The 9,953-nt window shown below is 44.1% G+C and overlaps 1 protein-coding gene across 2 annotated transcripts in view; it reads right to left on the reverse strand.

Annotated features, from left to right (window-relative positions):
• Positions 1 to 170: 170 nt before the first annotated feature.
• hnrnpm (heterogeneous nuclear ribonucleoprotein M) overlaps positions 171 to 9,953 on the reverse strand; it is a 102,036-nt gene continuing 92,253 nt past the window's right edge. The window contains exons 1-16 of one of the 2 annotated variants that reach the window (XM_006639849.3): positions 8,460 to 8,716; positions 7,508 to 7,677; positions 4,968 to 5,020; positions 4,134 to 4,141; positions 3,961 to 4,054; positions 3,414 to 3,623; positions 2,992 to 3,145; positions 2,699 to 2,748; positions 2,527 to 2,587; positions 2,302 to 2,409; positions 2,153 to 2,194; positions 1,924 to 1,995; positions 1,741 to 1,842; positions 912 to 1,498; positions 696 to 747; positions 171 to 503 (exon numbers count right to left, since the gene is read on the reverse strand). In XM_006639849.3, the coding sequence (XP_006639912.1) occupies positions 340 to 503; positions 696 to 747; positions 912 to 1,498; positions 1,741 to 1,842; positions 1,924 to 1,995; positions 2,153 to 2,194; positions 2,302 to 2,409; positions 2,527 to 2,587; positions 2,699 to 2,748; positions 2,992 to 3,145; positions 3,414 to 3,623; positions 3,961 to 4,054; positions 4,134 to 4,141; positions 4,968 to 5,020; positions 7,508 to 7,677; positions 8,460 to 8,497 (1,965 nt within the window). In that variant the 5' untranslated portion in view covers positions 8,498 to 8,716 and the 3' untranslated portion in view covers positions 171 to 339. Of the gene's footprint in view, positions 504 to 695; positions 748 to 911; positions 1,499 to 1,740; positions 1,843 to 1,923; positions 1,996 to 2,152; positions 2,195 to 2,301; positions 2,410 to 2,526; positions 2,588 to 2,698; positions 2,749 to 2,991; positions 3,146 to 3,413; positions 3,624 to 3,960; positions 4,055 to 4,133; positions 4,142 to 4,967; positions 5,021 to 7,507; positions 7,678 to 8,459; positions 8,717 to 9,953 lie in introns of those variants that run through there. The other variant, XM_069186121.1, reaches the window with a different exon arrangement.

Below are 9,953 nucleotides of genomic sequence, written 5' to 3' on the forward strand. Positions count from 1 at the left end.
ACCAGTGGTCTCCCATCAACATGGAGAAGGCATTCCGTTGTATAAACTTGTTCAGAACCCTTCAAGACATTGGTTTTGGAGCCTACATTTTTTTATTTAATAATCAACAGCTACAATATGCACAAATTCAGAGAAGGCTATAAGAAAAATAAAACTAGGAGAGGCACAGGTTTTATATATTGGAATTTAATTATCAAAATTCAACATAAGGCAGTGAAATTAAAAAAAAAGTTTGGTCGCTAAAATCAAAATGAGATACATAATTCTTACTCTCACGCCACCTCATTTTACAGAGAGCTAGAAGGGAACAGACTAAGTACTCCACATGAGGAGCAGAGATTATGCGTTCCTGTCAATCCTGACATCGATCTCTCTCCCATTCAGCCTGTAGCCATTCATCGTGCGACAGGCTCTCTCTGCGGTCTCTGGATTCTCAAATCGCACCACGCCACATCCCTTTGACTTGCCGTTTTCCATTTTAATGTCGGCATATTGCACATGACCTATGTAGGAACAGAAAGATGCAAAATATCAGTAGGAGCTCATGAAAGTAGCAATGAAAGCCTATACAGCCCATTTTACAAAACATAAGAAGATTAAGACTCTCTGCCTTACCAAATCCCTTTAAAACTAGTGGACAAACACCTGAGAACTAAAACGAGGGATCAAGTTAAATGTTCACAAGTAGGACTCACCACAGGAGTTGAAGGTGTCTTTCAGCATCTTCCAGGTGAAATCAAAGGGAAGCTATAAAGGAAAATAAAAATAAGATTTAGAAACAGTTATTTTTCTGCAGGGGTGAAAATTAAAACTACAATAGAGCAATCAACCTCAACACACACACGTACCATGAAGCCCAAAAATGCCAGATAAATCAATGACACAAGTTAAAGGATCATTGTATTACTCACATTTCTGACAAAGATCTGGCAGCCCTTCCTGGCATTCATGCCAGAGCCAGGGCCTCCTCCACCGGCTCCACCAAAAGGGGCCCCAAAGCCTCCGCGTTCCAGATCCGCAGGTCTATCGAACTGGGCTCCCACTCCACCAGAGCCCATCCGATCCAGGCTCGAGCCCATGCGGTCGAGCCCAGAGCTGGGGAAACGATCAAGGCCCGTGGACCCGAGACGATCATAGCTGGAACCCATCCTGTCCAGGCCTGAGCTCATCCTATCCATGCCCATTGGGGTCATGAAATCCATGCCGGAGCCCATCCGATCTAAATTGGACGGGCCCAGACGGTCGTACCCGGCGGGGCCAAGGCGGTCCACCTGGGAGCTCATACGGTCTAGGCCCGATCCCAACCGATCCATACTGGGACCGAGCCGGTCAAGCCCGGAGCCCATCCGGTCATAGCCAGAACCCAGCCTGTCCATGTCAGAGACACGGTCCATCCTGTCCATTCCCATCCCGACCCGGTCCATCCCTGGCATGCGGTCCATTCCAGAGCCCATGCGGTCCAGATTAGAGCTCATGCGGTCCATACCCATAGAATTACCTGTAGATGGGGGAGGAGGGGGAATCAGGCCAATATTAAAACGGTACTTCAACTTTAATTTTACAAGTTTGCTAGCCTAAGTAAAAGAAGTGCATCCTGCACGCATCACGAGGATTCCTCAATAAAAGCACATGGAGCAGTAAAGCATCGTGCCTTGTACGAAAATCTGTCCTATGTAAAAGGTGTCATGTGTTTCCAAGATGGAGAATAAAAGTACAAAGCTTTACTGAAAATATACTAACCCATTCCCCTTTCGAAGGAGTCTCCAAAACCACTGCGTGACATTCCCATCTCACTCCTGCCAAACTCTCGATCATAGCCACCTCCTAAGCCACGTTCCATCTCTGTAAAAATCATACAGGAATTAATCAAGGAATCAACTGAACAAAAAACAAACAATAACGGAATACGGTTATGGTACTTACCGCTCATCCTCCCCATTCCAGAAGGTCCATAGCGGTCCATGCTACTCATACCCCCCCCAAAGTTATCCATTCCTGTGGTTAAGAAAAAATGAAAAAGGATGCTCACTCACTCATTCTACTGCACCACTGGCCAGGGATGACCCCCAGAATACAGTACTCCAAGATCAATCCACACTTTTCAAAACCAACAGGACATGCGACCAAGTTTAGATAAGCACACAATACGTACCACCCATTCTGCCCACGTTGCCATAGCCCATCCCATCCATTCCTGTGAAGAAAGACCGAAAAACTCCTAAGTTTATGTATCAACTTATAAAAATCAATGCAGTCTTTAGTCCATGTGATTTAAGTTATGATCAATTTGAGTGCCCTCACCTCCTGGGCCCATGTTTCCCATTCCTCCCCCACCTCCTCTGTTGAGCTGGTTGGCATCGATGGGCTGGCCACCTGGTCCCAGTCCCAGCCCAATACCACTCAGGCCACCTGGCGGGAGAAGAGTCAAACATTAACTTGCAACGTATTCTAGCTGCTCAAAATAAAGTTTCACAATTCAAAAACAAAATTCACAAGTCTCGTAACCAGGGAGGACCACCAACTTACGGGGAAGCTGTGGTGGTCTCTCTGGTGGTGGGAAGTCACCCTTCGGCAAAGACTTCTCATCCTGCAAGGAGAGAATTCACAAAATCACTGCCATGTTTATTTTATATACAGCCGGAAAAGGGTTAAGAAATGGCAAGAAAGTCTATCAAGAAAGATGAGGAAAACTACTTACCAGTTTGACGTGCATGACTCGGTTGAATAGGAGCTGTCCATTGAACATTGCTGAGTTGCCACTAAGGAAAACTGCATAGAATTGATTGCATCTGTGACCATACAAGACCAAGTCTCTAATTTGAATTCCAGGCAAATATTAACTAGGTATTATGCTCTATATTTTACAGGAAAACAATGCAGTCCTAGACCAGACCTGCAAATTTTAAGCTATAAAAGAACCCAATCAATCAATATTTGAAACATTTTATATCTCCCCTTATCCAGACACAGACAAGTGCTTAAAAAGGATACACACAGCTTGGACAGCCTCAATGGGCAACTCAAAAGAGATTGTTCCCATTCCACGGCTTTTTCCATCCTTGTCCTCCAGGATATCAGCGCGTATAACATTCCCAGCCATTCCAAAGACCTCTTTCAGCTTCTTCCAGCCAACCTTGTAGTCAAGCTGATGAAAACAAAACGAGTATTTGCTCCTAAATTGCTATTTACATTTAATCATATTGATTGACAGTCATGAAAAATTAACACCCCCATCATGTAAACCACATGCAACTCAATCACAGTCCCAAAACAAACACTCAGAGTGTGCATTCCATAAATGTTCAATCAGCTACAAGCAGTTTAAGAGAAAAGCTTTTTTCCTTTATAATGAGCTCAAACTGTCACACTGGACATTAAAAACAAAGTAGTCGCAAATCAGCCCCCCTTCTTACATTAGCGACGAAGACTGTGCTTCCTATTTTGCCAGCCTGTAGCCCATGGATGATCTCGCTGGGAATGTTTGGGTTATTCATGAGGCTGGGGGGGATATTGACCATCGACGGACCACCAGGTCCCGGGCCCATTCCCATCCCCATGCCACCAGGAGGTGGGCCACCTCCAGCTCTCTGTGCAGCACGACGAGCGAACTCCCCATCCACATCCTGGGGAGACAGGGAGGGAAGAACACCTTTTTACTCAAGTATAACTGCAATATAGGAAATGAAACCATTAAACAAGTTATGAGTTAAACATTAAGGGCTAAAACCATTTAAGTTGATTAAAAACCAGAAGGCAAGCAATTCACTCACAATGCACCCAGGACTACTGCTAATCAGAGTCACCTCACATTAGAGCCATCATAGTAAGCACATTACACTGTAGGAATAAAATAGGGAAATGTTCATTCTACTTAGTGAAAAGTAGTTTAACATTAAAGACATGGAGTTGTGCAATACAGATTCTTCACTAAAATCTTTTCAACACTGCCATCAGGCTTACCTCTTTGACTTTTAGGGGGCGTCCATTCAGAACGTGCTTATTCACCTTCTCCACAGCTTTCTTCATTAGCTCTTCAGTCCTGAACTCAACAACACTGTTGAACATAGACAATGTTACTACTTTCGCCGAGGAGTTAAAAGATATAAAAAGTTTAATTTTGAAAGGATACTTACGCACAGCCCTTTTGACCACAGGAGAGGCCATTGAAAGGGGCAATGGGAAAAGGAGAAAAAACAAAATTAGACAGTGAAACAAATCTACCGACCCTGGAAAAAAAGCAGTAAAATGTGGAGCATGTTCATTTCATTTTAACCACATACCCTAGAGGTAACCATGCACAAAGTCCCCTGAAGCCACTATTTGCATAAACGTGTCCCTTTTTGAGGAATGACATCCTCAATGTCTTGCCATTTGAGTACAAAAAGAGCTGAACCAAATTTCAGAACCAAGCCTTGCCCAAGCCAGCAGCATTTCATAAATGCAAGGAAGGCATCTTACTCTACCTTGAGAGCCTAACATTTCACCTTTGCCACATCGAGTACAAAAGCACCCAGGGTAAACTCGACCCTAGAATGCTTGAATCAAAGAGTGGGACACATGCATGGGCGTACCTTCAAAGTATTTCGACAGCACCATACGATAAAGCCATTTAACCACCCAACTGAAGGGTGTCAACTGCTTTAAGGAGATACGGACGCGCTAAAACTCCGCCAGATCCAATCCAACGAGAGAAACTGTGCCAGTTGCCAAATTCACAACTCCCACAGGACTGGCAGTTCAAAGCCCACATTCTCAAATGGATACATTCCCCACAAAACTCAGCATTGATCAAGACTACATTACAGAGAAGAATTTCACCTTCTTTCACCCTGGTGAACAGGGCCTTATTCACCAGTGACAAGTTTTTTCTTCTTTTCAAAGATAAACCCGTGATTTCCACAAGTCTGAACATCCAAACATTGACAAAAGAACTCAAGCTTACGAACAAATGTTCGTCTCTCACTTACCCTCGACTTGCCTTCTGCGTCCATTAAGTGTTCCACGTATGTTACCTCACCCACTACAAATCAGATTCCAGACGACACACACCAAGGGAGAGAAGCCAAGAAAACAATGGGGGTTTAGAACAAACAGACAACCGTGCGATGACCGTGAGCTGGGTTATCAAATTCAGAGCTTCCCAGTCCCTTAACCACAACACTGCTGGTACAGGTGTACAAAGTAAATGTGCTTTTAAATGCCTTCTTAACTTTTCCTTGACAAAGTAGTCCTCAACCACCTGAAATCAATCCGGACCAACTGAAGACCGGTTGCACTCAGGGCTTTAAAAAAAAAACTATCCAATTTCGTAATACCACCACCATTTTAAGCTAACAGCAGGGGATTCTTCATGGGAAGAATATACAAATCTGAGAACAAAGCCATGAAGATCCACGACATTTATGATCAACCAGTTTACTGCTCACAATCCTGCTGTATTGCAACCTGTACAACTTCAGAAGAAACGCATATCTAGCATTAACAACTCCTATTTGACTCCTATCCACATGTCAAGAGCTTTAAATGTGCAACTCCCCAAGATCTTACAAATGGCCGTCACCAGTTCAGCTGGTTGCAGTGCAATTCCTCTCAACTAGTTTAACGTGCCAATTTAAAGAATACCTTTGGGTAGTCAAAGAGACGAAGTTGGTCGATGAACACACAACTTGAACACCCCAGCACGGTCCAATCCATCTTTATGCTTGGACAACATTCCTACAGTTCCCTACAGCGGCCCAACCACAAAGAGCCCATCAAATTAACAAACAAGCGTTAGCCAGACCTGAACCATCCAAGGCTGAAACAAGGATAAGTTTAAGAAGCAGCTTTACTTTGTAGACCTGTACCCCCAACAAATCCCTAACATGCGTCTGGACATGTACAACGTGACATCTGAAGAACATCTCTGCTCTGCGACATCAGCCAGTAACCACACACTGTGGTAAACCTAAAAAAAGAAAACGCAATTTAATACTACACAGAATGATTACAGTTTTACGCCTTTGGTAGGATCTTTGTGCTGCACAGATTTGTCCCAACAGCATGGCAATGAGATTTCAACATCTGCATCACAGAAAATGGACAAGAAAAAAAAACCACAGTGGACCTCCTCCTCTATTATGGCTTGGATAAAGGATCTAATCCAAGAGAACCCAAGCTGATTTTACAAAGGTTGCTTAAAGAATTTGGGCAATCACAAAACTTTGACAACCTTAAATACAAATGACATTTTCAAGAGATCCACATCAGAGGTTGCCCGGGTTCCAAAAAGCCTTTTATAGAAGGCCAAATGTATTTCCTAACCACATTCACTTGGTCATTTTCTTGATGAAAGCCAATTAATAGAAAACCACCAACTTAAACAACTGAATCATAAGAGTGATCTAAAGGCTCACTAAAGATTCAGCGTAGCTTTTGAAAATTTGTAAAACATCAAAATCGCCAACCTGACTTCCAATAACCCAGTCGATCGACAAAAAGCCTGCACCTTCAAGAGAGCAGACTGTGATGCTGACCCCTGCCGATAGTCGACGCACACTTAAGTGTGATTTCCCATTATGGAATACCTGCTATAAAACTTAAGGTAAACAGTGAATTTCAATATAGAATTTAGGCCTCACAATTTGCTTTCCAACTACAGAAAGTTGAAAGCTAACATCTCATCTCCGAAACACTCCATTTCCATGCGAGAAAACCAAGGACGTCTCTTAAATGGAATTCTCAACTGCCTTCAACTTGTTGAAACAAGATGGTTCCAACTCATAGCAATATCAAAGCAGTCTTCAACAACAAACCAGCGTTTTCCTTGAACCAAGTTCAAGATCTTAACCAAATCAGGTTGGGAGCACAACAAATCACTGCTGGTAAAGCTTTTAGAGCAGTCCAAAGCTTTGAACAATGTGTGCATCAGGCTCTTGGCCGCTAACCTTTTGCAGCTTTTGCAAAGCACCAGAAAGTAAGTTCTTTTGAGGCATCAGATTTTACATTTGATTTAAAAGTTTGATGCTGCATGCTTAGGTTTCGAAGAATAACCAGCATATGCAAAATCACCACTTGCAAAACTCCCTGTGCAAATCAGTCGATCCAGGAATGTCCACAAAGATCCTACTACATGCGCATAACAAAGCACGTCTAGTAAAACAAGACGCCCAACACACACAGGAATGATCCTTAATGTTCCAGGTGGGGGAAGGATACGTTTTCAAACATCACCCTCCTAAAACAATGGGTGCCCAACAACAGTCCATTACAAAACCGAAACGAGAAACGCCGGACTCCAGGAAGTTACGTGGCTGTGGTACCACCTTCACAAAGACGGCCGCGGTGTGGAGCCTTATGTTAAACTTTCTTTTGAGTGGGGGAGAAGGGGGAGTGCAGGAGATGTGACCACAACACCCGTAGCATGCCGTCCAGCGATAGCTCTTCAAGCACGGCTTTCTTTGGGGGGGGTGGGTGTAAAAAAAAGACTATCCACCCCCGTGCTCCTTACCGGTTCAATAAAAATTACCTTTCTCCTTCATGAGGTCCTTCAGCGCCTGCCACTTCACATCAAAGGGGATGTTGCTGACGAACACCCGGTATCGCTTGGAACTCCCATAGGGCTCAAAGCGACTGCCGCCGCCCCGCTTCTGCGGCCTCTCCTTCCGGCTCTCGTGGGTGGGCTTCCCGTTGATCTCGCTGCGGGGAGTCGAGAGGGAGAACTGGGGTTGGAAACAGTCGCTCGGGTGGCAGCAAACCAAACTCGCGTGGAGAACCGACAACGAAGGGACGATTGGTGGGGGACAATGTCTCTAGGGCAGACACCCCCCTCCCTTTGCCTCCTCGTGTCTGTTGCTAAGGGCAATGGGCCGACAAGGGCGATATTACTCGGGGTGAACATAAAGCCCCTGACCCCCCAAAATGGCGCTCAATTCAAGTGGAGTCCAAAGCAAACGCAGATGCGGGCTACTTCTGAATCACACTGGAAAAAAACGCCGGCTTGTTAAATATTTACGACACCCATTCGTCTTGGGCCCAGTTAAAAAAAACAGCGGCGGAGTTTGAAAGCAGATAATCGCCCACGTTGCGGCCTAGCTGCACTCTGCAGCCACCAATACAGATACCCCCCCCCCGCCGGCCTCGTTTTCTCTGCTTCTCGCGAAAAAAAGGCTAAAATTTACAGGGGGAGAAAAGCTATTTTCACTGCAGTTTCATAACGCTGTCTTCGCGGCTTTTAGGAGGGAAAAAAACTCGCCGGATACATTTCCACCGATCGGCACAACGCGAACAGCAACCTTCCGGCTAACTGCGTGACAGGGCTTTAACGTGGCTTAAGATTATAACGCAACGCGCATCACTTTCAATCACGACTGAAGATCAATCCCTCTCCTCACATTACACAGGGCTAGTCCGAGATACATAAAAATCACCACCGGCTAAGAAGAACAACAAAAACAAAAAAACAACAAGAAAGTACTTACGCCTGGGCTGGCTTTTCAGTTGGCGTTTCAGTCGACATTTTGGCGCAGTCAAGTTTTACACGTTGCTTTTCGGAAAACAAATGGGAAAACTGCACCCGGAGAAGAAAAGGGCAAATACAAGCTGTTTTTTAAATACGATGCCTTTCGATGTTGAGCTAATAAAACCCGGATTCGTAGTTTTATTTTACAGTTGCCCCCTGCTTAACCATTAGCACACACCACACTCGATCTCCTCCACTACTGAAATGGCGGCGGGCGAAGCCAGTCTATGTAGCAACGCGGAGCATGCCGGGAAAGCCTTTGTGTTTTTATTGTTCAATTTTTTTCTTCCGTTAAATATCTATTTTTTTTTAAAACAGAAATGAAATCGCAAACCAGCCGCCTCTAAAATAAATAAAACCTCGTTGTGGCGAAAGAATGGAAAAAATAATAATAATCTGCAGTGGTTTCGTCAAAACAAAACCTAAAGGACTGTTACCATAACAACGACAACTTTGCCTCTTCGCTTGCCTCAAAACAACCGCGCCTGACCCCATGTCTCAATTTCTCATCTTCTAGAACTGAAACCATCAGTTTTTCTTTTTCATTTCATGTTTCGGTAACCCCTACCTATGCTAAATAATTAAAAAGGTGTATTATGGCCTACTTTCGATACATTTTTAGCAAGTGGAATAAAGATTTATTGATCGTGCAATAAAGGTTTATTGAACTAGAGATGGTGTAAAGGTTGTGTGCAACATACATGGCTCTATCTGTCGTGGAGTGGTACGTCTCACAGCCATGAAATGCAATTTTATCTCAATAACTCTCTTGCGGTTGAACTGCTACATTAGGACCGTAGACAAATATCAGCACGTGTGTTACAGAACCCAGCCTACAAACAAGCACGAAGCACCACCTCTTTGCCCCTTTCGTGCCAACAATAAAGCACAAGAGCTTCAATTTGCCTTAAAACTTTCCAGCCGTGAAAGCGTGCTTTTCAAACACGAAGTAGCTTTGACGCAGGAAGAAAGGTTCGGTACTGACGGTTAGGGAAACTATGGAAATACAATTTACTGAGCTAAAATGAAGACAGTATTTTTCCTTGGTGCAAACTGCACGTGTTATTCTATAATCTAAAACACACATTTTGCACTCGTCGCTCCAGGCGTTGCTAGCGTCAGAGACTCTCCCGACACTCCCTATACAGATATACACTAAGGTTAGGGGTTACCATTATTTCTAAAATAAAAAAGAGGACACTCCGCCCGACGGGGAATTAGGAGGAGAGGTGGGGTCGGTGGCGCCGATAACATCTGTATCTATTATATTTATGGTTATTTGATTATTTTACATATATACGGTTATTATATCTATGTATTTGTATAGGCACGAAAAAAGGCCACCCCGTCCTCCCATAATTCCTAAGGGACGGAGATTTGAGGAGCAAATATGAAGACACGTCCGGGAAAATCCGGTGTGGTAACCCCGATAGACAGTATATCCCACGGCCCC

The sequence above is a fragment of the Lepisosteus oculatus genome, chromosome 29 (genome assembly GCF_040954835.1).
Source record: "Lepisosteus oculatus isolate fLepOcu1 chromosome 29, fLepOcu1.hap2, whole genome shotgun sequence".
Classification (NCBI taxonomy): Eukaryota; Metazoa; Chordata; class Actinopteri; order Semionotiformes; family Lepisosteidae; genus Lepisosteus; species Lepisosteus oculatus.